Below are 26,781 nucleotides of genomic sequence, written 5' to 3'. Positions count from 1 at the left end.
CTAATTCATGATGCATATGACATCCAGATTTTAATGGCTACTAATGAACATGGGCTTAGAATTTTCCTTAATTGAACTGTTCATGGCTAGGAAATAGATGATTAGGATGTAATTTCTCACATCCTGCACTGTTCACAGCTGCTAGTAAAAGAAGTCAGAAACCCTCCCAAGGAATGAAATTATGGTTTCAAATTTTCCAATGTTATCTCTATGTTTAGAAACACACCTTTATTAACTATTTTAAAAGTGAAAAAAGCTGTCAGAGCATACCACTGAGTGCAACTGCCATTCCCCAAATTAAAAGGAAAAACTAAGATTGAGACCAGCTTGGGCAACATGGTGAAACCCCATCTCTATAAAAAATACAAAAATTAGGCTGGGGATATAGCTCAATGCTTGTAGTCCCAGCTACTCAGGAGGCTGAGGCAGGAGAACTGCTTAAGACCGAGTAGCAGAGGTCGCAGTGAGCCAAAATTGCACAACTGCGTTCCAGGTTGGGTGACAGAGTGAGACCCTGTCTCAAAAAAGAGAGAAAAAAAAAACTAGGCTGAGCACGGTGGCTCATGCCTGTGATCCCAGCATTTTGGGAGGCCGAGGCAGATGGATTACCTGAGTTCAGGGGTTTGAGACCAGCCTGACCAATAGGATGAAACCCCATCTCTACTAAAAATTAAAAAATTAGCCAGGTGTGTTGGCATGTGCCTGTAATCCCAGCTACTCTGGAGGCTAAGGCAGGAGAATTGCTTGAACCTGGGAGGCAGAGGTTGCAGTGAGCTGAGATCACACAACTGCACTCCAGCCGAAGCAACAAGAGCATTCCATCTAAAAAAAAAAAAAAAAAAATAGGAAAAACAGTATAATTTATAATAAAGGAAGTTTAATGAATTGGCTGTGATACTTACTATACTACCACAAATTTTAAAACATGAAGTAAAAAGACTTTACCAGAAGACAGCCAACCAGCAATACTGCCTGTGACACAAATGATAACTGGATTTTTTTTTTCTTTTTGAGACGGAGTTTCCCTCTTGTTGCCCAAGCTGGAGTGCAATGGCAAGATCTCAGCTCACTGCAACCTCCAATTCCCAGGTTGAAGCAATTTTCCTGCCTCAGCCTTCCAAGTAGCTGGGACAACAGGCATGTCCCACCATGCCTGGCTAATTTTTTGTATTTTTAGTAGAGATGGGATTTCACCATGTTGGTCAGGATGGTCTCAAACTCCTCACCTCATGTGATTCGTCCTTCTCAGTTCCCAAAGTGCTGGGATTACAGGGATAAGCCACCACGCCTGGCCTGATAAACTGGATGTTAAAATTGATACTTGGCCGGGCGCGGTGGCTCAAGCCTGTAATCCCAGCACTTTGGGAGGCCGAGGCGGGTGGATCACAAGGTCAAGAGATCGAGACCATCCTGGTCAACATGATGAAACCCCGTCTCTACTAAAATTACAAAAAATTAGCTGGGCATGGTGGTGCATGCCTGTAATCCCAGCTACTCAGGAGGCTGAGGCAGGAGAACTGCTTGAACCCAGGAGACGGAGGTTGCGGTGAGCCGAGATCGCGCCATTGCACTCCAGCCTGGGTAACAAAAGCGAAACTCCTTCTCAAAAAAAAATAAAAAAATAAAAAAAATAAAAAAAAAAAAAAAAAAAATAAAATTGATACTTAAAATTTGATTATGGTGAAACAACACAAAGGCCACATATTCTGTGATCCCATTGATATGAATTATTCAGAAGACGTAAATCTACAGAGACAGAAAAGACTGGTGGCTTCTGGAAGCTGAGAGAGAGTGGGCAGTAACTGCAAAATCAATATGGGTTTTCTTTTGAGGTGATTAAAATGTTTTGGAGGCCAGGCGCAGTGGCTCACACCTGTAATCCCAGCACTTTGGGAGGCTGAGGTGGTGGATTGCTTAAGCCCAGGAGTTGGAGGCCAGTCTGGGAAACACAATGAAATCCTGTCTCTATAAAAAATTTAAGGTCAGGCATGGTGGCTCATGACTAATCCCAGCACTTTGGGAAGCTGAGGCAGGCAGATCACGAGGTCGAGTTTGAGACCAGCCTGGTCAACATGGCGAAACCCTATCTCTACTAAAAAAAAATACAAAAATTAGCTGGGCATGGTGACGGTGCCTGTAATCCTAGCTACTCAGGAGGCTGAGGCAGGAGAACCACTTGAACCTGGGAGGTGGAGGTTGCAGTGAGCCAAAATCACACCACCACACTCTAACCTGGGCAACAGATTGAGACTCTGTCTCAAAAAAAAATTAAAAATTAGCTTGGTGTGGTGGCACATGTCTGTAGTGCCAGCTACTTGGGAGGCTGAGGTGGAAGGATCACTTGAACCCGGAGGTGGAGGTTGCAGTGAACCAAGATCGCCCCACTGCAGTCTGCACTCAACCTGAATGAGACCCTGTCTCAAAGAAAAAAAAAAAGGAAATGTTTTAGAGCTAGATGGAAGTGCTGGTTGTACAACACAGTGTGAATATACTAAATGCCACTGAAATGTTCACTTTAAAATGGTTAGTTTTATGTTTTTGTTTTTTGAAACAGAGTCTTGCTCTGTCGCCCAGACTGTAGTGCAGTGGCACCATCTCGGCTCACTGCAACCTCCGTCTGCCAGGTTCAAGCGATTCCACTGCCTCAGCCTCCAAAGTAGCTGGGACTACAGATACAAGCCACGACGACTGGCTAATTTTTTGTATTTAAGTAGAGACAGTTTCACCATGTTGGCAAGGATGATCTGGATCTCCTGGCCTCATGATCTTCCCACCTCAGTCTCCCAAAGTGCTGGGATTACAGTTGTGACCCACTGCACCTGGCCAGTTTATGTTCTGCGGATTTTGCTTCAATTTTTAAAAAAGGTAAACAATTTTTTTTTTTAAAGCTTTGATCATGGACCAAAGAACTTGAATATGGAAAATCCTACTTGGCCAGCACATTGACACAGCATGTCAGTCAAGGCCACAGATATCACAACAGGTAAGAAAAGCTATGTTTTGATTCAAGTTACATGTTTTAAACACAAATGTTTGGCTAATGCTTAAAAAGTGCTTGATGCGTATATTTCATAAATCAGCAATTTACATTCGTCCTGCTTTAGATACAAAACTAATCCTTAGGCTGGATGTAGTGGCTCATGCCAGTAAAACCAACACTCTGGGAGGCGAGGCAGGAGGATCGCTTGAGGCCAGGAGTTTTGCAAACAGCCTGGGAAACACAAGGAGACTTCGTCCTTACAAAAAATTTTGAAATCAGCCAGGTGTAGTGGCACAAGCCTGTAGTCCCAGGCAGGAGAGTCACTTGAACCTGGAAGGTGGAGGCTGCAGTGAGCCGTGATCACACCCCTGGCACTCCAGCCTGGGTGACAGAACAAGACCCTGTATCAAACAACAGCAAACACAGCCATCCTAACTAAAATTTTAGTTTTGTTAGCTAAATAGTGTGTTCATTAAAGAAAAATATAACTTCAGTGCTGTCACAGAAGTGTCTTACATTGCAAGAAAAGTGAGAAATATGTGTGACAAAATTCTGTCCAAGTTTCTGTAGTGATGGAAATGTTTTATATCTGTGCTGTGATAGGACAGTCACCAGCCACATGTTGTTATTAAGCACTGGAAACATGGCTGTTATGAGGAACTGAATTTTAAATTTGATTTTCATAAATTTAAATAGCCACATGTGGTCCTCGACTATACTTTGATTACACAGTTCTAGCTCAAGGATTCTCCTTAATTGTAATAGATACTTCCTACCTAATCTTCCATTTCTAGCCCATTATCTGCCCATCCCCCACCCTGACGGTAAATCATCACTCCTCTAGGACATGATACCTCTTTAAACTAGACACACACAGGGGAACTAGGTGCAATGGCTCACACCTGTACCTGTAACTCCAGTACATTGGGAGGCTGAGGTGGGCGGATCACTTGTGGTCAGAAATTTGAGACCAGCCTGGCCAACATGCTAAAACTCCATCTCTACTAAAAAATATAAAAATTAGCCAGGTGTGTGTCTGGTGGCACACACCTGTAATCCCAGCTGCTTGGGAGGCTGAGGTGGGAGAATGGCTTCCAGCAGGGAGGCAGAGGTTGCCTGGATGACAGAGCAAGACTCTGTCTGCAAAACATTTAAATAAGTATGGCTGGGCACAGTGGCTCACTCCTGTAATCCCAGCACTTTTCAAGGCCAAGGAAGGAGGATCACCTGAGGTCAAGAGTTTGAGATCAGCCTGGCCAACATGGTGAAAATACAAAAAACTCGACTAAAAATACAAAACACATTAGCCGGGCATGGTGGTGCACACCTGTAGTCTCACCTACTCAGGGAGGCTTAGTCAGGAGAATCACTTGAACCCAGGAGGTGGAGGTTGCAGTGAGCTAAGATCGAATCACTGCACTCCAGCCTGGGTGACAGAGGGAGACTCCATCTCAAAAAACAACAAAAATGAATAAATTATAGATACACATGTAGCTTAGTTCTTGTTCCCTAGGGTATGAACTTCCAGAATGAACTGTGGGTGGATGAATTTCTGAAACATGGAGATTTTTTTCTCTGCTTCTGCAGTCTCAAGAAGTTGGGATGATGTATAGAATAAATATACAATCAATTTTTACTGAATTATTTGTTTTCCTTTGATTTTCACACTGGTTCCTTCCAGTCACATCACTTTACTTTTTCACTTTTCTTTTTTTTTTTTTTTTTGAGATGGAGTCTCATTCTGTCACCCAGGCTAATAATGTGCAGTGGCACGATCTTGGCTCACTGCAGCCTCTACCTCCCAGGTTCAAGTGTGAGCCTCCGTGCCTGGCCTCATTTCACTTTTCTGACTAGGAACCCTAGCCTCCATCTGTACATTCATTTCATTTCCATTAGGGTTCAAAAGAGTGAAAACAATTTTAAATGTGCTAGCTTTCTAAGAAGAGGTTAGGGAAGTACTGTACTCAGGAGATGTGGGCCAGGTGTGATGGCTCCCACCTATCAATCCAGCACTTTGGGAGGCTGAGGTAGGAGGACTGCTTGAGACCAAGAGTTCAAGACCAACCTGGGCAACACAGTGAGGCTCTGTCTCTACAAAAAAATTTTTAAAGTTAGCCAGGCGTGGCCGGGAGCAGTGGCTCACGCCTGTAATCCCAGCCTCTCAGGAAGCTGAGGCAAGAAAATCACTTGAACCCGGGAAGTGGAGGTTGCAGTAAGCCGAGATTATGCCACTGCACTCCATCCTGGGCGACAGAGCGAGACTCCATCTCAAAAGAAAAAAAAGAAAAAAAATTAGGCATGGAGGCATATAGCTGTAGTCCCAATTCAGGAGGCTGAGGCAAGAGGATCGCTTAAGCCCAGGAAGTTGAGGCTACAATGACCTAGGATTGTGCCTCCAGCCTGTCCAACGATGTGAGACTCTGTCTCAAAAAAATGAAATTAAAGAAATAAAAGTTAAATTAACTATGTGGTTCATATTATATTTCCATTGGATTAGCCAGGGTTGTAATGACAAAAAAGCAAGATTCATTTATCTCAGGAAGAAAATTAGGCTGAGATGATAAATCCAACAGCCAGCAATTCTTAATAGGCACTTATCTCGTAACGTCACACAAGACAATGTTTCTTGAATTTTTTTCATGAAAATCCCTCCAACAGCAAAGAATGAGCAAGATTCCATCTCTTAACAAAATTTGCAAGCTGAGGCATTTTTTTCCCCATAGACAATAATGAAAAACAGTAAAAGCAAACACCAGAAAGGAGTCTGCAGAACACATAAAAAATGTGGATGGTTTGCCTTAATTACTTAACACTCTAAAAATAAAAAAGCACACTGGTACAGACAGTGATGAACAGAGCTGTTTTAAAGTATTTTACATCAACACTTGCTAAAATGTAAAAATAAGTAATTTCAAAATATTGCTTTAAATTAGAGCATTGCCTACTTATGACAAATGTTATTCTACTACTACTGAAACAGAACAGAAAAATGCTGTAGTCCAAGCTCATGGGCCCAGTTTCTGAAGAGTCTCAGTCTACTTAATACAAAATAACAAGGAAAGTTCTAGCAGTCACTACTAAAATAAACTTTGAAATGACCTAGATTCTAGGCCTCGCTCCTCTCATGGATGTGACCTAAGTTATTTAGCTTTACTGAGCCTTAATTTTCTCATCTGCAAAATGGGTCAACAGTACCTAAACCTCAAGAGGATGTTGTAAAGACTAAATAACTGGTAAGGGCGTATTAAGCAGTGGTGGTAACTGCTCAGTACATTTATTACAGCAAAGTATTTCAAAGCCCCCAAATAATTTCAGAAACCTTTAAGAATGAAACAGTAGGCAAATGCCAAGGCCACTCTCAGAAAACCCATGCTGGTTGTAGTAATTAGCTCTAGGCATGCCCTTCCCCCAACCCCCTTTATTAAACAGCATGATGTGGCAGAACAAGCACTAAACTAGCAGGTGGCAAATCTGTATTCTAGACTCAACTGGGTCATTAACTCTGTGAGTGACCTTAGGCATTGACTTGGCATTTCTAAAGCTCCAGTTCCTTTATCTGAAAATGAGGAGACTGTACAACTGCTAGGGTCTTATCTAGCTCTAACATTTGAAGAATCTATTTATTCAGACACTGAAGCAATGCAACATTATCAACCTGATTAGACTTTGCATAGAGTAACTAAAATTCCACTATGTTTTTCAAACAATCCTGAAAGATAATCTTATGATCTACATCTTATCTACTTCAAAAACAGTTTGAGGTCAGGGACAGTGGCTCACGCCTATAATCCCAGCAGAGTTCGACCAGCCTGGCCAACAGGGTAGAACCCTGTCTCTACTAAAAATACAAAAATTAGCCGGGCATGGTTGTGCATGTCTGTTAATCCCAGCTACTTGGGAGGCTGAGGCAGGAAAATTGCTTGAACTGGGAAGGCAGAGGTTGCGGTGAGCTAAGATCACACCACTGCACTCCAGCCTGAGAGACAGAGTGAGACTCATCTCAAAAAAAAAGAAAAAGAAAAAACAATTTGAGTAACACTGAAAATACATAAACCGAACTTCATTTCAGATAGCCTCAAAAAAGTACAAAAACAACAGAAATGGCCAGGCGCAGTGGCTCAGCCTGTAATCCTTGCACTTCGGGAGACCGAGGCGGGCGGATCACCTGAGGTCAATAGTTTGAGACCCAGCTGTCCAACATGATGAAACCCCGTCTCCATTAAAAATACAAAAATTAGCCAGGCATGGTGGTGCACGTCTGGAATCTCAGCTACTAGGGAGGCTGAGGCAGGATAATTTTTGCCACTGCACTCCAGTCCCGACAAGAGGGAGATTCCATCTAAAAAAATAATAATAATAACAGAAACATCTTTCTGCTACCAAAATTAACCACCCAAATGAGAAGGATAAGTAGTATGGTAACATACTGGAGTTCTACAAAAGTACTTAACCAGCTGGGCACGGTGGCTGATGCCTGTAATCCCAGCACTTTGGGAGTACCTGGAGGGCGGATCACAAGGTCGGGAGTTCGAGACCAGCCTGGCCAATATGGTGAAACCCCACCTCTACAAAAATAAGCCAGGCGTGGTGACTGGCACCTGTAGTCCCAGCTACTCGGGAGACAGAGGCAGAAGAATCACCTGAACCTGGGAAGCGGAGGTTGCAGTGAGCCGAGAATGCACTCCAGCCTAGGCAACAGAGCAAGACTATGACTCAAAAAAAAAGAAGTATTCAACCAGAAAATTACCCAGTGACATCCTTCTAAATGCGCACTGTTTTTTCCAAGTGAAGTGACATATAATTACCTAGTGGGAATATGGTATGGGAGTGAGCGTCACCACTGATAGGGAAAGACTTAAGTGTTCCTCTCCTTTTGAAACTAGAATTATAATGGGAAACTGGTTCAACTTGGAGTACTGTAACAGCCATCAATCTGCAGCTTCATATTGCTTTGTGAAACTCTACTGAAAGCAAGGCAGAAATTTCTAAGCTTTGATACAAATCAACAATCGACAGCTAAAAACTGTCAATTTTTTTAATTGTTCTGAGGACCTCAGAACAATCAAGAACACTTAGTAGCCAAATTCTTGCCTTCAGAAGATTTTTTAAAACTAAGGGTGGAATGATGAAACTGTAAACATGCCCCAACAGATAACGCTAGCCAGAATCATAGTAACTGAACTCACTGCTGTTTAATAAGAGACAAATAGTGTAAAAAGATTACAGTGCACTACTTTCAGCACTCTCTGCAAACTTAAAAATACAAAACTTGGCCGGACGCAGTGGCTCTCGCCTATAATCCCAGCACTTTGAGAGGCCGAGGCAAGTGGATCACCTGAGGTCAGGAGTATGAGACCAGCCTGGCCAAGATGGTTAAACCCAGTCTCTACTAAAAGTACAAAAAATATCAGCCGGGTATGGTGGTGCATGCCTGTAATGCCAGCTACTTGGGAAGCTGAGGCAGGAGAATCACTTGAACCCAGGAGGCAAAGGTTACGGTGAGCAGAGATGCGGCCACTGCACTACTCCAGCCTGTGACAGAGTGAGATTCCTTCTCTAAATAAATAAAGAAATTGCCGGGCGCGGTGGCTCAAGCCTGTAATCCCAGCACTTTGGGAGGCCGAGGCGGGTGGATCACGAGGTCGAGAGATCGAGACCATCCCGGTCAACATAGTGAAACCCCGTCTCTACTAAAAATACAAAAAATTAGCTGGGCATGGTGGCACGTGCCTGTAATCCCAGCTACTCGGGAGGCTGAGGCAGGAGAATTGCCTGAACCCAAGAGGCGGAGGTTGCGGTGAGCCGAGATCGTGCCATTGCACCCCAGCCTGGGTAACAAGAGCGAAACTCTGTCTCAAAAAAAAAAAAAAAAAAAAAAAAAAAGAAATTAACGAAAACTTTGTCAGGTGTTGTGGTGCATGCCTATAGTCCTAGCTACTCAGGAAGTTGAGGCAAAAGGATCACTTGAGCCCAGAGATTCAAAGTTACAGTGATCACACCATTGTATTCCAGCTTAGGTGACAGAGTAAGATCCTGTCTCTAAATATAATAAGTAAAAACTTTTTTAAGCCGGGCGCGGTGGCTCGAGCCTGTAATCCCAGCACTTTGGGAGGCTGAGGCGGGTGGATCATGAGGTCAAGAGATCAAGACCATCCTGGTCAACATGGTGAAACCCCATCTCTACTAAAAATACAAAAAATTAGCTGGGCATGGTGGCGCGTGCCTGTAATCCCAGCTACTCAGGAGTCTGAGGCAGGAGAATTGCCTGAACCCAGGAGGCGGAGGTTGCGGTAAGCCGAGATCACGCCATTGCACTCCAGCCTGGGTAACAAGAGCGAAACTCCGTCTCAAAAAAAAAAAAAAACTTTTTAAAAATACACACAACCTTGGCACTCAGGCCTTGGCTGCAACTCTGAGCCAGGAGGCCAGAAAAAAAAAAAAGGCAACAAAACACGCGCGCGCGCACACATACACACACACACACACACACACACACACACACACACACAAGGCATTCACAAAGAACAGTGAGCAGGTAACAGATAAATCTTTAGTTTTATTAGAGTGACAAGGCTGAAATGTTTTACATAAGGGACTGCTGTTCTCAGCTTTGAAAGCCCTCTCTACACTTGCTGTAGGGCCTGCTTACCACGCTGTGACTTTCACTAAACTATACTGGGCATCTGATCCCTTTCTAGATTCCTTCAGGACCACAATTTATTCATCTTGGTGTTATTTCAAGTCCCTAGCACAGCATCTTACATTCAGTGGACGGGTAAATGTTAATTACTTGCTAGTACACATATCTGAGCAAAACTAGAAATCTGCATTTCTGAAAAAAAATTCCACTCTAATACTGCTAACTCAACCCAGAAGGTTATCAAATCTCTTTTTCATTCCTTTCTCTTCAACCAGAAAGACTACTATCTAAACACTTTCAGACGCTTCTTCCTCAGCAAAACCAAGCAAATTAAGGCTTAAAGGCTGTCCTCTGCATCACTTCCTTAACTTGTCCTGCTAAACTGAAACTGCTGTCTTTTCATGCAGTGCAACTTCAAAAAAGGTAAAAAAAAAAAAAAACAAAAAAAACAGAAGAACGAAATAAGAGATGTACTAATCACATTGTGTAAAACCTGCTCCAAAGAGAGTTTATTCCAGTCAAAATTTCTAACAGTTTAAACAACTGCTCAACTTGGCACAGCATAACCCTAGATAATGCCTTTGCTTGTTCCCTAAATCCTCACTCTCAAGCCATTCATATATGTAAAATCATGAAACAAGAGCCAAAAAGGTCAGCCAAGGCAGGAGAAGTAACAAAAGGCACTGAAATACTACTGTGATACTCCAGGGATATTGTAGGGCCTCTCCTCTACCCCATCTACTGTCCCACTGAAGCCTAAACAACACCGTTATATGAGCATGTTTCTTGTTGGTTTTTTTTTTTTTGAGACGGAGTCTTGCTCTGTCACCAGGCTGGAGTGCAATGGCGTGATCTCGGCTCACTGCAACCTCCGCTTCCCAAGTAGCTGGGACTACAGGCATGTGCCACCACGCCTGGCTAATTTTTGTATTTTTAGTAGAGACGGAGTTTCACCCTGTTGACCAGGCTGGTCTTGAACTCCTGACCTCGTGATTCACCCGCCTCGGCCTTCCAAAATGCTGGAATTACAGGCGTGAGCCACCACTCCCAGTATATATATGAGCATTGTTATTGCAGGCACTTCAGTCTCAAAGAAAAACAGATTCTCAAACAAAGAATCTTACCTATCATCTAGTCCTCAATACATATAATTTAACATAATAATAAAGTGTTAGGGCCCTTCTGGATTAAACAATCATTACTTTGATTCGGGATCCTCTCTACTCTGGTGGCCCTGAAAAGGTCACTTCTGAGAATATTCTAAAAAGCATCTGCCAAGTGATGATGGTTGCATAACCTTATAAATATACTAAAAACCACTGAACTGTACACTTTAGGTTTTTTTTTTTTTTTTTTTTTTTGAGACGGAGTTTCGCTCTTGTTACCCAGGCTGGAGTGCAATGGCGCGATCTCGGCTCACCGCAACCTCCGCCTCCTGGGGTCAGGCAATTCTCCTGCCTCAGCCTCCTGAGTAGCTGGGATTACAGGCACGCGCCACCACGCCCAGCTAATTTTTTGCACTTTTAGTAGAGACGGGGTTTCACCATGTTGACCAGGATGGTCTCGATCTCTCGACCTCGTGATCCACCCGCCTCGGCCTCCCAAAGTGCTGGGATTACAGGCTTGAGCCACCGCGCCCGGCTACACTTTAGGTTTTCTTTTTGGACAGTGCCTTACTTGGTCACCCAGGCTGAATGCAGTGGTGTGATCATAGCTCACTGCAGCCTCTAACTCCTGGGCTCAAGAGATCCTCCCACTTCAACCTCCCAAGTAGCTAGGACTACAGGCTTGTGTCACCACACCCAGCTATTTATTTTATTTTGAGACAGAGTCTCACTCTTTTGCCCATGCTGGAGTGCAGTGGTATAATCTACACTCGATACAACCTCTGCCTCCCAGGTTCAAGCGATTCTTCCGCCTCAGTCTCCCAAGTAGCTAGGATTACAGGCGCCTGCCACCACACCTAGCTAATTTTTATATTTTTAGTAGAGACGCATTTCACCATGCTGGCCAGGCTGGTCTTGAACTCCTGACCTCAGGTGATCTGTCTACCTCAGCCTCCCAAAGTGCTGGGATTATAGGTGTGAGACACCTCACCCAGCAATACTTTTTTTATTTTCTTTGTGGAGACAGGGTCTCAGTCTCACTATGTTTTGTGGAGGCCTCAGGCAATCCCCCTGCCTCGACATCCCAGAGTACTGGGATTACACGTGTGAGCCAATGCGCCCAGCGTGTACCGTTGAAAAGTGTGAATTTTACAGTGTGTGAGTTATAGCTCTCTCAATCATTAAAAAAAAAAAAAAAAAGGCCGGGCGCGGTGGCTCAAGCCTGTAATCCCAGCGCTTTGGGAGGCCGAGGCGGGTGGATCACAAGGTCAAGAGATCGAGACCATCTTGGTCAACAAGGTGAAACCCCGTCTCTACTAAAAATACAAAAAATTAGCTGGGCATGGTGGCTTGTGCCTGTAATCCCAGCTACTCAGGAGGCTGAGGCAGGAGAATTGCCTGAACCTAGGAGGCAGAGGTTGCGGTGAGCCGAGATCGTGCCATTGCACTCCAGCCTGAGTAACAAGAGCAAAACTCCTGTCTCAAAAAAAAAAAAAAGCCGGGCACCATGGCCTCCTCTGAGTTAGAACTGAGACCTGCTGGTTTTATTCCATACTTACTTCTTAATGGAATAGAGTTTTGAGAGGCATTAAAGGTGGGATGATGCAAAGAACACTACACCATTATTTAGAAGCTGTGGCTGTTCTAAAAAGGCCAAGTAACCCTAAAATCACTAACCCAGTTTCTCACCTAACAAAAAAAAAACAACTAAGTGGCCTGGAGCCATGGCTCACGCCTGTAATCCCAGCACATTGAGAGGCAGAGGCAGGTGGATCACAAGGTCTGGAGTTTGGGACCAGCCTGGCCAACACAGTGAAACACCGTCTCTACTAAAAATACAAAAAAAAAAAAAAAAAAAATTAGCCAGATTCGGTGGCAGGTGCCTGTAATCCCAGCTACTTGGGAGACTGAGGCAGGAGAATTGCTTGAACCTGGGAGGCAGAGGTTGCAGTGAGCTGAGATCATACCATTGCCCAGGCAACAATGCAAGACTCTGTCTCAAAAAAAACAAAACAGAAAAAGAAAGAAAGAAAGAAAATTAGTTCTTTCCCATCCTACATATAATTTTTAAAAACATTAGCTGGCATTTTGGTAGAAGCAATTGGTAAAGTCAGTAACACCAAAACAGTTTTTTGATTAAAAACAAAAAAGCTGACCATAATGTAGGGATTTTCTGACAGCTACTTCCCTACAGGTTTTCATACCTCCAACTTCTAGCAGTGTCAAAAAAAAAAAAAAAAAAAAAAAAAAAAAAAGATTAATGTAACTACAAATTAGCAACTATCAGGAAGAGAAAAACCTGCATGAGAGGTAATACCTAGTCACTCAACAGTGAACATTCTAGACCAAGGATGGTTACCCCTGGATGACTAGCTGGACAGGCTGTAAGTGGAGTCCTAAGTCTAGTCAGAGTGGTGCTGGTGGCTCCACCGAAAGAAGAGCCAGAAAGAAAATGGCTGGATAAACGGAATCTGTAAGATAAGGTAGAGACATGGGCACTTTTAGGAGCTGATAAGTGAACTAGATTAGACAGTCAAAATGGTTTGATGTAAGTCAAGAATTACAAGCTAAGCTTCCGTATTTAAAAGGAAAACACCGACTACAGCCATACCACCCTGAATGAGCTCAATCTCCTCAAAAGGAAAACATCAACCACCCACACAAATAAAAGAAACGCCATAGTCAATAAAACCACCAAATCCACTGTTGACATACATATGTCGTAAGACTGTTTCTCCAAACTCTATCCTTTTACCTCAAAAGAGCAAACGGCGACAAAAGTTTCTCTAGAAACCAAACTCCTAGAGTACTCTTACAATGTCCACTTACCTAAGAAATACCACAATACAGAACTTTAAAGAGAGATATCAACAGTATGCTCCCTCTTAAAATGTGCTGGAAGTCATGATACAGCCCACCAGTGTCCTGGCTAAATGATGAAAGGACATTCAGCCTTTTTTTTCTTCTTTTTTTCATTGTCTCTTTAAGGAAATACTGATAGTTCCTAAAATAAGCACCATTAGGAAGAAAATACTTTGGACATTCCTACAAAATCAGTATACCTAAAAGCATGCTATTTACCACAAAATAAGCACCATTATGAGAATACTTAAGTTCACTCATTTGACAGTCCCACAACGTCAGCACCTGCAATCTACCACTTCAGCAGCCCCTAAGTACTGGAAGATGTTTGAAAACCAAACTGGACTCAAAATCACAGAATGTGTGTCTACTAACTAATCAGAAAGACACGTGACAACTATTAAATTATAACAAATGCGCAAGTGTCTGAACAAACAGACTGGATTACTGACACAGAAACACAGGGAGTTATTTCAAGCAATCTGAATAAGGTCAACGATTTTACAGCAATGAAAATTCTCGAAACATGTCGCTGACAAAGGACAAAAGTCTAAGCCTCACTATAAAAAGACACAAATCAATATAGTCTCCTATCACACATTAAGTGAGGAATCCTAACCTTGCGGCACTTTGTAAACTTTAGAAGCGTACACAAGGCTGAGGGTAAAACAGATCTTGGTATTGATAGCCAAGTTTCTGCCCGATCACAAGGCTGCAGTGCATCTTGGGATTCCTTCCGGACGGTTCGGGGCCATGGATAATTTAAAACCTAATTACAGTTTCTATAGTAGAAACTGCAGCAAGAGACGCTATCTCCGCTGGGTCTAAGGTGAATGGAAAACTCGGGCATTTGTCCTCCACAACTCCTAGGATCTCTAAACGCCCACCCGACTGACTCTTGGCTCCATATGTCCTGTCCTCACTTCTGCGCCTCGTAGCACTGATCCGCCGCGGCCCCCACTCTGTCCCATACGGTTCTCATCTCAACGGGGTAACTGCGGACCCCAGAGCAGGGCAGGGGGGCAGCGGGGCAGCAGTCAGGTCCGGGTCTTCAGTCGCGTTTGCCCGCTGCCAGCTCCCTGCTTGGCCACCGCCGTGCCGCCCAGCGCAGGCCGGCTCCAGGGCTTGGGGCGCCCCACCCAGGCGGCCGGCGCCACTGTCAGCGCCCCACGTGCCGGTCGAGTCCCAGGGCCGCGCGCCCTCGGGCCGCACCCCTCCCCATGTGGGCTCCGGCGTCCGGCCCGGCTACCTCCCGGGTCCCGGGGCTGCCCCGCGTCCCGGGCCTTTACCTGCAGGCCCTCCTACGCCGCTGCCGGCTCCGTGGTTGTTGGCGGCGGCGCCAGCTGTGGGTGGCGGCGCTGCCGGGCCCCGCAGGAAGGACGGCACGAACTCGGCGGCATGGACGTTGGGCACGAAGGGCTTGGCGTTGACGTTGAGTTGCCGGCTGAAGGCCGCGCTGAGCTGCTCCCGCTGGGCCTCGGCCGCCGCCGCCAGGGAGCCGCCGCCGCCGCCGCCGCACGGGCCGGGCCCGGGGGCTTCCATGTCCGCCTGGTCCCAGCAGTCGGGGGCCGAGTCGCTGCTACTGCCGCTACTCCCGCCGCCGCCACCGCCGCCGCCGCCGCCGCCGCCGCCGCCGCCACTGCCGGGATCCATGATCGGGGGGGCCGTGTGTGTGGTGGACAGAGAGCGGGAAATGGAGGCAGGGGCGCCCGGCCGGGGAGGAGTGGGCCGCGCCGACCGAGGGAAGGCGGCGGAGCAGAAAGGCCGGGGACTAGAGACAAGATCCCTGGTGTCGCCGCGGCGGCAGCTCCAGTCCCGACTCCACACTCGCGACGACGACGGAGGCTGCGGCGACGGCGACGGCGGCTCAACCCTCCTCCTCGTGTGTGCGAGCGGATCTCCTCCCACCCAACCACCTCCGACAGCCTCACCGCCAACCCCACGCCCGGCGCGGATTGACCCCGCGCCGCCACCCGTACCTTCGCCTCGGTAGTTCTTCGCTCTGGCCACCCCCGTTTCCGGCTATTTAGCGCGGCGGGAGGCGGAACTACAAGTCCCGGCAGTGAGCGCGCGACACCGCTGCGGTTTTCCCGGGGACCGACGGGAGTCGGAGTTCAGGGACTGGGCGCAACCGGAAGCGGCTCCAGCTCCCGGCAGGCCACACGAGGAGGCTGACGTCTGGTGGCCGCTCGGCGGCCCCACCTGTCACTGGGTGGGGGCAGGGTCAGGCCCTGGTTGGTGCAGCTCTGGGCTGGGCTGAAGACTGAGTCTTTTAGCCCAAGGAGGGGGTCCATTCCGGCCTGTTGGGACACAGGTGCGCAAAAACGGACAGCATCTATAACGTGGGGAAGAAAAACTCATCTCCTGAAAATTCCTGTCCTCTCTTTTCACCAGCTTTCCTGCGTTCTCTGCCTCACAGTCTCCCTACCTTATTTTCTCCCCACCCCAACCAGATTTTGCCCTACATTTCAAAGCCGGTGCAGATTTCAAAACTGATTTCATTTTATGTAATCATTTGGTGGAAAAGACAATAAAAGCGTGAGATGTTCCAACTTAAAACTGCAGTGTGGCTCATAAAGCGCTGGGGCCCAGGCTCTGCCCAGGCAGAAGGGATTGTTAACTGGAAACTTTCAATGACTCACTGTTTGACTAGTCATTTAAAGTCTTCACTCAAACTTTTCCATCCTTTCCTCCTCCCCGCGAAAGAGTTTGAAAATTAAACGGAGAATTGCCTTATTCCGCGGTGTATCCGGCTGTACCTAACTAATAGGATTGTTTAGGTGAGTCCAGCTTCCTTTCTTACGTACTAGTAGGTGAAGTGGTTTCCTTTTTAAAGGTCTGACTTGCTTAAGAATTTCCACATATACTTCCCATTGACTGCATCTTAAACTTACAGATTGCAATTAGGTAAACCAGGGAAAATAACAAAAGCAAAAGATAAATACCTTGAGTTCGCATTTAGGTCCTTCATGAAGTAGGAAAAAAATGTTGCTCTGAGTACCTGTTAAGTTTTCCTGTAATTCACCCATATGGAGCCCAAGACAGAGAAAAACATATTGTTAGTATTTTTCTGAAAGGAGTCTAGACAGGGCGCAACTAATCTGACTACAAATTACAGAGTAAAGGAAGTACATACATAGAAAAGACGCTTCTGAACGACCTTGGGCAGTTTGAAAAAAAACACCAAAACCTTAACAAAATGTAGATCTAGATCTGTATTTTAATTTTAAACATCGATATTGTAAAAGAGAACTCAGCCTAATGAGATAAGTGACTCATGAAGCTATCAGGTATCTTCAAAAGGGTTCTAGGCTACGGTAATTTGAATTTAATATTAAACTAACAAGCTTTATGGATTAAAGAAACACCAGCCGGGCACAGTGGCTTACGCCTGTAATGCCAACACTTTAGGAGGCCGAGCCAGATGGATGACATGAGGTCAGGAGTTCGAGACCAACCTGCCAACATGGGGAAACCCCGTCTCTACTAAAAATACAAAAATTAGCTGGCTGTGGTGGCACATTCCTGTAATTCCAGCTACTTGGGAGGCTGAGGTAGGAGAATCGCTTGAACCCAGAAGGCAGAGGTTGCAGTGAGCCGAGATCGTGTCATTGCACTCCAGCCTGGGCAGCAAGAGCAAAACTCTGTCTCAAAAACAAACAAACAAACAAACCTGGAGACTGGTTTTAAGTTTCTCATTAAGTTTGTGGTCCATACTCTTTGAAAACTTAGGGGAATTATGGACTTTGGGGACTCAGGGGAAGGGAGTGGGGTGAAAAATGAAAGACTACGCACTGGGTACAGTGTACACTGCTTGGGTGATGGGTGCACCAAAACTCAAGAAATCACCCCTAAAGAACTTATTCACGGGCCGGGCGCGGTGGCTCAAGCCTGTAATCCCAGCACTTTGGGAGTCCGAGACGGGTGGATCACGAGGTCAGGAGATCGAGACAATCCTGCTCAACATGGTGAAACCCCGTCTCTACTAAAAATACAAAAAGTTAGCTGGGCATGGTGGCACTTGCCTGTAATCCCAGCTACTCAGGAGGCTGAGGCAGGAGAATTGCCTGAACCCAGGAGGTGGAGGTTGCGGTGAGCCGAGATCGCGCCATTGCACTCCAGCCTGGGTAACAAGAGCGAAACTCCGTCCCAAAAACAAACAAACAAACAAAAGAACTTATTCACATAACCAAACACCACCTGTTCCCAAAAACCTACTGAAATAAAAATAAAATAGTCTGGACACGGTGACTTGTACTGGTAATCCCAGCATTTTGCAGAGTTTAGGCAGGAGGATCGCTTGAGGTCAGGAGTTCGAGACCAGCCTGGCCAACATGGTGAAACCCCATCTCTACTAAAAATACAAAAATTGGCTGGGCGTGGTGGCTCAAGCCTGTAATCTCAGCACTTTGGGAGGCCGAGGCGGGTGGATCACGAGGTCGAGAGATCGAGATCATCCTGGTCAACATGGTGAAACCCCGTCTCTACTAAAAATACAAAAAAATTAGCTGGGCATGGTGGCTCGTGTCTGTAATCCCAGCTACTCAGGAGGCTGAGGCAGGAGAATTGCCTGAACCCAGGAGGCGGAGGTTGCGGTGAGCCGAGATCGCGCCATTGCACTCCAGCCTGGGTAAAAAGAGCGAAACTCCATCTCAAAAAAAAAAATATATATATATATATATATATATATATATATACATATATATACACAAAAATTAACCCGGTGTGGTGGTGGGCACCGGTAAGCCCAGCTACTAGGGAGGCTGAGGCAGGAAAATCGCCTGAACCTGGGATGCAGAGGTTTCAGGGAGACTGAGTTTGCAGGGAGCCTAGATTGGGCCACTACACTCCAGCCTGGGTGAAAGAGTGAAATTCAGTCTCAAAAAAAAAAAAAAAAAAAAAGTGATCCACCTGCCTCAGCCTCCCAAAGTGCTCGGATTACAGGTGCGAGCCACCACACCTGGCCAAATTTGCCTTCACTTAATATGAAGTTTTGGTTATCGCCCATTGTTAATCTGAAGACCTAACTGAATCATACTTAACAATGTCCATTTTAAAGTTGGTATTAAGTGACTGTCAGGTTTACAGAGAACTTAACTGATATAAAAAGTAGAACTTCATTTATGCGAGGCCAGTATTGCTATAGAATAAAATGCTTTTCTTGTGTTCACAAGAAAAAATACAATGTGTTCAAAATAAAATACTTTTTTTCCAGATTTTCACTCCCCACCCACTTACTCCTAAGAAAATGTCAACACAATCAGCCAACTCAAATAATGAACTACATACACATTCTTCTCTAAGCATTTTGTCTTTTAATATTACTCCCCTTTATGTAGCATCCCTAGAGCACTGAATAATCACATTCTAATAGGTTAGTTCTTCACCTCTAATTCAATTAGCAGAGTTTCATTGTGCCTGGTAGTTTTTCTAGGGACAAAGGCAGAAACTGCTCAGACTGCTGCTTAGAAAAGCAGTTGATGTCATTAATTTCCTTGTCTCTGAATAGGATAATTATGGATATTCATGAAAACATCCATTCCATTGGTTTTCAAAAGCTTTGACCTGCCAGACAGAGTTCCAGCAGAAAAGTGAAAAATGCTTCTAGTTACAATGTGCTAAGACTGAGCAACTTGAGGGAAGGGTCTTATCTTAATCTTTATATTTCCACAGCCTAGTATATACCCAGTATATAAAAGGTACTTAATAAGTTTAAATGGGAGGATACTGCCCTTTGATACTCATTTAGGACTGTTGAGAGACAGGGCTAATAATTTATTTGTTTTATTTTTATTTTTGAGACAGAATCTCAATCTATCATCCAGGCTAGAGTGCAGTGGCATGATCTTGGCTCATGCAACCTCCGTCTCCCAGGTTCAAGTGATTCTCATGCCTCAACCTCCCAAGTAGCTGGGACTACAGGTGCCTACCATCATGCCCAACTAATTTTTTTTTTTTTTTTTTTTGAGACAGAGTCTCTCTCTGTTGCCAGTCTGAAGTGCAGTGGTGTGGTCTCCACTAACTGCAACCTCCACTTCCCAGGTTCAAGTGATTCTCCTGCCTCAGCCTCCTGAGTAGCTGGGACTACGGGCATTCACCACCACACCAACTTAATTTTTGTATTTTTAGTAGAGACGGGATTTCACCATGTTGGCCAGGATGTTCTCAATTTCTTGACCTTGTGATCCACCCTTCTTGGCCTCCCTAAGTGCTAGGATTACAGGTGTGAGCCACCGCACCTGGCCAATTTATTTATTTATTTATTTGAGATGGAGTCTTGCTCTGTTGCCCAGGCTGGAATGTAGTGGCATGATCTTGGCTCCCTGCAACCTCTACCTCCCAGGTTCAAGTGATTCTCTTGCCTCAGCCTCCAGAGTAGCTGGGCATATGGGTGCTCACCACTGCACCCAGGTAATTTTTATATTTTTAGTAGAGACAGCGTTTTGCCATATTGCCCAGGCTGGTCTTGAACTACTAACCTCAAGTGATCCACATACTTTGGCCTCCCAAAGTGCTGGGATTACAGGCATGAACCACCACTCTGTGCCCAAGGACTAAAAATTTAGAAAACTTAGGAAAAAACAGAGTTTTTCCTACTCTTACGCACCAGTCACCACTCAACACAGAGTACAGTCCTTTCTAGGTAGAGGAAGGGGATTCATTCCAGGAGCCCTTCAGATACCAACATCCAATCATACTAAAATCCCACAATCACTACTGTGTATATGAAAAGTCAGCCCACCCTATGCTTGGGTTTTTGCATCCTGAGAATCCTGTCTTTTTAATCCTTATTTGATTGAAGAAAAAATCCGTGTATAAGTGGACCCTTGGAGTTCAGACTCATGTTGTTCAAGGGTCAATTGTACTCCACCGTATGTGGGAGAGTTTCTACCCACCACCAACCAATTCTAAAGCAGACACCAACAGGATACCCTATAATTTCTTTCTTTCTTTCTCTCTCTCTCTCTCTTTTATTTTTTTTCTGAGACGAAGTCTCTCTGTGTCACCAGGCTGGAGTGCAGTGGTGTGATCTCGGCTCACTGCAATATCTGCCTCCTGGGTACAGGTGATTCCCTTGCCTCAGCCTCCCAAATAGCTGGGACTACAGGTGTGTACCCCTACACCCTAATTTTTTGTTTTTTAGTAGAGACAGGGTTTCATCATGTTGGCCAGGATGGTACAGATCTCCAGATCTCGTGATCTGCCCACTTTGGCCTCCCAAAGTGCTGGGATTATAGGTGTGAGCCACCGCACCAGGCCAGCATAACCTATAATTTCACTCCATTCTGGTGTTAACCAGAGTTACGGCAGACTCCACAGGTTAAGAGGCCAATCCCACAAGACTGCCCCCACTTCCAATGCCAATAACAGGTTCCGAATTATGACCTGTGCTTCTGACCAACTGGTTATGTATTGGGGGTTCCCAGGACTCCCTCCATGGATTCAGGTAATTTACCAGAGTGGCTTACAAAACTCACGGAAACAGACCGGACACAGTGGCTCACACCTGCATTCTGAACACTTGGGGAGGCCGAGGTGGAATCGCCTGAGGTCAGGATTTGGAGACCAGCCTGGCTAACATGGTGAAACCCCATCTCTACTAAAAAAATACACAAATTAGCTGGATGTGATGGGATGCATCTGTAATCTCAGCTACTAGGGAAGGTGAGGCAGGAGAATTGCTTGAACCTGGGAGGCGAAGTTTGCAATGAGCCGAGCCCTCCACTTCACTCTAGCCTGGGCAACAAAGCAAGACTCCGTCTAAAAAAAAAAACTCAAGGAAACACTTTACTTACATTTACCCATAAAGGATATTACAAAGGATACAGATGAACAGCTGTGTGGAAGAGATGCACAGGGCAAGATATGTGGGAAGGGGCACAGAGCTCCCATTCCCTCTCCAGGTATGCCACCCTCCAGGGTCCTCCAGGTGTTCAGCAACCCAGAAGCTCTCTGAACTCTCTTCTTCTGGGTTTTTATGAAGGCTTCACTGGGTAGCATGATTATCTGCCATTGGTGATTAACTCAACTTTCAGCCCCTCTGCCCACCCCAGAGGTTGTGTGTGGGTCTTCTAGTCATGACTTAGCTTTTCTGGTAACCAGCCATCTTCTAGGAGCCCATCAGGAGTTGGATCATTAGGCGGGGTGAGGTGGCTGACTCCTGTAATCCCAGCACTTTGGGAGGCCAAGGTGGGCAGATCACCGAAGGTCAGGAGTTCAAGACCATCCTAGCCAACATGGTGAAAACCCGTCTTTACTAAAAATACAAAAATCAGCTAGGTGTGATGGCACATGTTTGTAATCCCAGCTACTCAGGAGGCTGAGGCAGGAGAATTGCTTGAACCCAGGAGGTGGAGGTTGTGGTGAGCTGAGATCATGCCACTGCACTCTAGCCTGGGTGACAAAAGTGAGACTCCTTCACACACACACACACACACACACACACACACACACACACACACAAAGGGTTGCATCATTAGAACAAAAGACATTCCTCTTGCTGGAAATGCCAAGGGATTAGGAGCTCCGTGTCAGGAACTGGGGTCAAAGACCAAGTATTAGAGCAAATGATGCACCTAGCACTCCTATGGCTCAGAAAATTTCGAGAGTTTTAGAACTTCTGTGCCACAAACTGGGGGCAGAGCCCAAATATATATCTCTTACTATATAACAATAGCACCATCACCTTTTGTGGCAGGCTTTTTTCACTTAGCATAATGTTTTCAAGATTCATGTATGTTGAAGCAGGTATCAGTACTTTATCCTTTTGTGTTTTTTGTTTGTTTTTTGAAATGGAGTCTTGCTCTCTTGCCCAGGCTGGAATAGCACAATCTGGGCTCACCACAACCTCTGCCTCCTGGGTTCAAGCAATTCTCCTCCCTCAGCCTCCCAAGTAGCTGGGACTATAGGCATGTGCCGCCATGCCTGGCTAATTTTTGTATTTTCGGTAGAGATGAGGTTGCACTATGCCAGGCTGGTCTGGATCTCCTGATCTATTGATCTGCCCACCTTGGCCTCCAAAGTGCCGGGATTACAGGCGTGAGCCACCACTCACAGCCACTTCATCCCTTTTAATAGCTAATAGTTTATTGTATGCATTATACCACAATTTGTTTATCCATTGATGGGCAAATTGCTTTTGTAACTTAAAGAAGTCAAAAACAGCCGGGCGCAGTGGCTCAAGCCTGTAATCCCAGCACTTTGGGAGGCCGAGGCGGGTGGATCACGAGGTCGAGAGATCGAGACCATCCTGGTCAACATGGTGAAACCCCGTCTCTACTAAAAATTCAAAAAAATAGCTGGGCGTGGTGGCGCGTGCCTGTAATCCCAGCTACTCAGGAGGCTGAGGCAGGAGAATTGCCTGAACCCAGGAGGCGGAGGTTGCGGTGAGCCGAGATCGCACCATTGCACTCCAGCCTGGGTAACAAGAGCGCAACTCCGTCTCAAAAAAAAAAAAAAAAAAAAGAAGTCAAAAACAAAAGGTTAAACAAATGAAATCACAGTAAAGTGTGTAGTCTAGATAGGTATGTTGTCTTCATGTCAATTTCCTGAATTTTGATAGTGTACAATAGTTATGGTAGATATTACTGTTGGGCAAAGCTAGGTGATGGGTACTTGGGACCTCTTTACTATTTTTTTTTTTGAGATGGAGTTTTGCTCTTGTTACCCAGGCTGGAGTGCAATGGTGCAATCTCGGCTCACCACAACCTCTGCCTCTTGGGTTCAAGCAATTCTCCTGCCTCAGCCTCCCGAGTAGCTGGGACTACAGGCATGCGCCACCATGCCCAGCTAATTTTTGTATTTTTAGTAGAGACGGGGTTTCACCATGTTGACCAGAATGGTCTCGATCTCTTGACCTCGTGATCCATCCGCCTCGGCCTCCCGAAGTGCTGGGATTACAGGCGTGAGCCACTGCGCCTTGCCTACTATTTTTTTTTTTTTTGCTTGAGATGGAGTCTCGCTCTGTCGCCCAGGCTGGAGTGCCGTGTCTCGATCTCAGCTCACTGCAACCTCTACCTCCCAGGTTCAAATGAGCCTCCCTAGTAGCTGGGAATACAGATGCCCGCCACCACGCCCAAATAATTTTTGTATTTTTAGTAGAGACAGGGTTTTACCATGTTGGCCAGGATGGTCTTGATCTCTTAACCTCTTGGTCTTCCCCCACTTCGGCCTCCCAAAGTGCTGGGATTACAGGTGTGAGCCACCGTGCCCTGCCTCTCTACTATTTCTGCAACTTTTTGTGAGTCTGTAATTGTTTCCAAGTAAAAAGTTAATGCAGGGTGCAGCAGTTTATGCCTGTAGTCCCAACTACTCAGGAGGCTAAGGTGGGAGGATGACTTGAGTCCAGGAGGCTGAGGCTGCAGTGAGCCCTGTTGATATCACTGCACTCCAGCTTGGATGACAGAGAAAAACTCTGTCTGAAAAAAAAAAAAAAAATCACATATGAAATTATTTATACTTTCAGACTTCAGCCTAGGTTCTTAAATCTTTACCAAAAGATTTTTTTCTATCTTCCTTGATTAAGTTTGTTTGAGGCAAGAATAGAGGTGGGAAAGGGGAAGTTTTTTTCAACTTCAAGAATTTTGGGCTGGACATGGTGGCTCATGCCTGTAATCCCAACAATCTGGGAAACTGAGGCAGGAGGAATGCTTGAGGCCAGGAGTTCAAGACCAGCCTAAGCAATATAGCAAAACTCTATCTCTACAAAAGATAAATTAAAAAATAAAAAATAGGCCGGGCGCGGTGGCTCAAGCCTGTAATCCCAGCACTTTGGGAGGCCGAGGCGGGTGGATCACAAGGTCAAGAGATCGAGACCATCATGGTCAACATGGTGAAACCCTGCCTCTACTAAAAATACAAAAAATTAGCTGGGCATGGTGGCGTGTGCCTGTAATCCCAGCTACTCAGGAGGCTGAGGCAGGAGAATTGCCTGAACCCAGGAGGCGGAGGTTGCGGTGAGCCGAGATCGCGCCATTGCACTCCAGCCTGGGTAACAAGAGCGAAACTCCGTCTCAAAAAAAATAAATAAATAAAAATAAAAAAATAAAATAAAAAATAGAATTTAAAAAATATAGAACAGTATAAAGAATTACAATTGCTCACAAACGTACCTGGAATCTCAAGATTGCCTTTTTTTTTAGATGGAGTTTTGCTCTTGTTGCCCAGGCTAGGGTGCAATGGCCCAATCTCGGCTCACTGCAAACTCCGCCTCCCGGTTTCAAGCGATTCTCCTGCCTCAGCCTCCCAAGTAGCTGGAATTACAGGCATCTGCCAGCATGTCTGGCTAATTTTTGTATTTTTAGTAGGAGTGGAGTTTCACCATGTTGGCCAGGCTGGCCTTGAACTCCTGACCTCAAGTAATCTACCCACCTTGGCCTCCCAAAGTGCTAGAATTACAGGCATAAGCCACTTCGCCCAGCCTTTTTTTTTGTTTGAGACAAACTCTTGCTCTGTTGCACAGGCAGGAGTGTAGTGCATGATCACAGCTCACTGCAACCCCAGCCTCTTCACCTCAGGCGATCCTCCCACCGCAGCCTCTGGAGTAGCTGAGACTACAGGTTCAAGCCACTTAATTTTTAAATTTTTTTTGTAGGAGGTGGGTCTCACTATGTTGCCCAGGCTGGTCTCAAACACCTGGGCTCAAATGATCCTCCTGACTCAGCCTCCTAAAGGGTTGGGATTACAGGAGTGAGCACCACAGCCAGCCATATGTTGCCTTTACAGCATGGGCAAATGGGAATTTATATCCAAGGATCAGGGAGGGGGGCAGTGAATGTAAACAACTAAGAGGAAACATCACGGATAAGAGGGATTCTGGCTAAGCCCACCTAAAAGGATTCTTGCAGAAGGCAGGCCAGGGTGACCAGATATTACCTGGAGGTTGGTGGAGTATGAGGCATATGATCAGATATGGAAGATGATCGGATATCAAGGGTGGGGGGTTCTTGCTACACTGACTTAGCAGGGTTCTTCGCTAAAACTGGATTTTATAAGAAAGTGCACAGATGGGCTTTGCAGAAGATTCAGAAGCCTGACTAAAGTTTGGCCAAGCAAAAAATCTTTGTCATGTATGAGATTTAAAAAAAAAAAAAAGGCAAGGAAGGAGCAAGGCGCAGTGGCTCACACTTGTAATCCCAGCACTTTGGGAGGCCGAGTTAGGTGGATCACCTGAGGTTGGGAGTTGGAGACCAGCCTGACCAACATGGAGAAACCCTGTCTCTACCAAAAATACAAAACTAGCCTGGGCAACATAGCAGGAGACTTCATCTCTACAAAAATAAATTTTGAAAAATGATAAGGAAAGACTGAATCAATAGCAGATGATGATGATGACGATGTGGTTAAAACTTGGTAATGCCAACATGATCAAAATGACATTGAGCCCCAGAGCTCTGTCTTAAAGGAGACTCAATTGACCCGTTCATGTGCCAGAACTGACTTCCTTGCCAGCTCCTGTGGGTTAACTGCCTTTTCAATAAAGGGCTGCAAAAACCAGTTGTCCTGGTTTTTCCAGGAATCAGAGATGCTTCTGTGAGTCAATCCTTTACGTCACTTTGCAGGCCTCATTTTCTGAGTCCATCCATCTGGAGAAAGAGATCTTAGTCAATAAAATCACGGTGCTGTCTGTGACTAAAACCCAGGAGGCATTAACACTCGCTTACCCCCGGGGTTTCCCTGTAAATGGATTTGCCCCAGCTGGTAGAATGAAGCTACCAGGACCACTCTAAGAGTTGCCAATTTCCTAGGCCAGAGCTTTGCCCTTGAAAGGTATATAAATAGCAGCAGCTATCCCCAGGTTAAATGGGCTTGTTGATTTGCGTTGGAAATAGCTGTCTCGTTGTAATGATTGTCCCAGTACATCCACTTTGTGCATGTAAAAGACTCGTAACTCAAGAGCACGGAGGAAGCCTAATAATCATCATTTGACTCAGATGAAAAGTTGATTTATTCTGCAGAAACCGGGAATCATAATTCCTGATTGTCAAGATCCATTGTCAAGGGAAGAAAACAAAGTTCAGAGCCTAATTTTGTATTTTTAGTAGAAATGGGGTTTCACCATGTTGGTCAGGCTGGTCTGAAACTCCTGACCTCAGGTAATCCACCTGCTTCAGCTTCCCAAAGTGCTAGGATTACAGGCATGAGCCACTGCACTTGGCCGCTTGTCATATTTTTTTTTTTTTTTTTGAGACGGC

The 26,781-nt window shown here is 45.5% G+C and overlaps 2 protein-coding genes across 9 annotated transcripts in view; one reads left to right on the top strand and one right to left on the bottom strand.

Moving 5' to 3' along the window:
• GSPT1 (G1 to S phase transition 1) overlaps positions 1 to 15,529 on the bottom strand; it is a 44,290-nt gene extending 28,761 nt beyond the window's left edge. The window contains exon 1 of one of the 2 annotated variants that reach the window (XM_039477829.2): positions 14,878 to 15,529. In XM_039477829.2, coding sequence (XP_039333763.1) covers positions 14,878 to 15,241 — 364 coding nt within the window. In that variant the 5' untranslated portion in view covers positions 15,242 to 15,529. The remainder of the gene's footprint in view (positions 1 to 14,877) is intronic. The other variant, XM_039477828.2, reaches the window with a different exon arrangement.
• Positions 1 to 26,781, top strand: part of TNFRSF17 (TNF receptor superfamily member 17) — a 141,419-nt gene that overhangs the window by 37,821 nt on the left and 76,817 nt on the right. For 6 of the 7 annotated variants that reach the window (XM_074382220.1, XM_074382217.1, XM_074382218.1 and 3 more), the window contains one exon: positions 2,889 to 2,983. The gene's annotated coding sequence lies outside the window, so the exon portion shown is untranslated. Of the gene's footprint in view, positions 1 to 2,888; positions 2,984 to 15,600; positions 16,369 to 26,781 lie in introns of those variants that run through there. The other variant, XM_074382221.1, reaches the window with a different exon arrangement.

The sequence above is a fragment of the Saimiri boliviensis genome, chromosome 12, assembly GCF_048565385.1.
Source record: "Saimiri boliviensis isolate mSaiBol1 chromosome 12, mSaiBol1.pri, whole genome shotgun sequence".
NCBI lineage: Eukaryota > Metazoa > Chordata > Mammalia > Primates > Cebidae > Saimiri > Saimiri boliviensis.
This window is presented reverse-complemented; position numbering and strand designations above follow the sequence as displayed.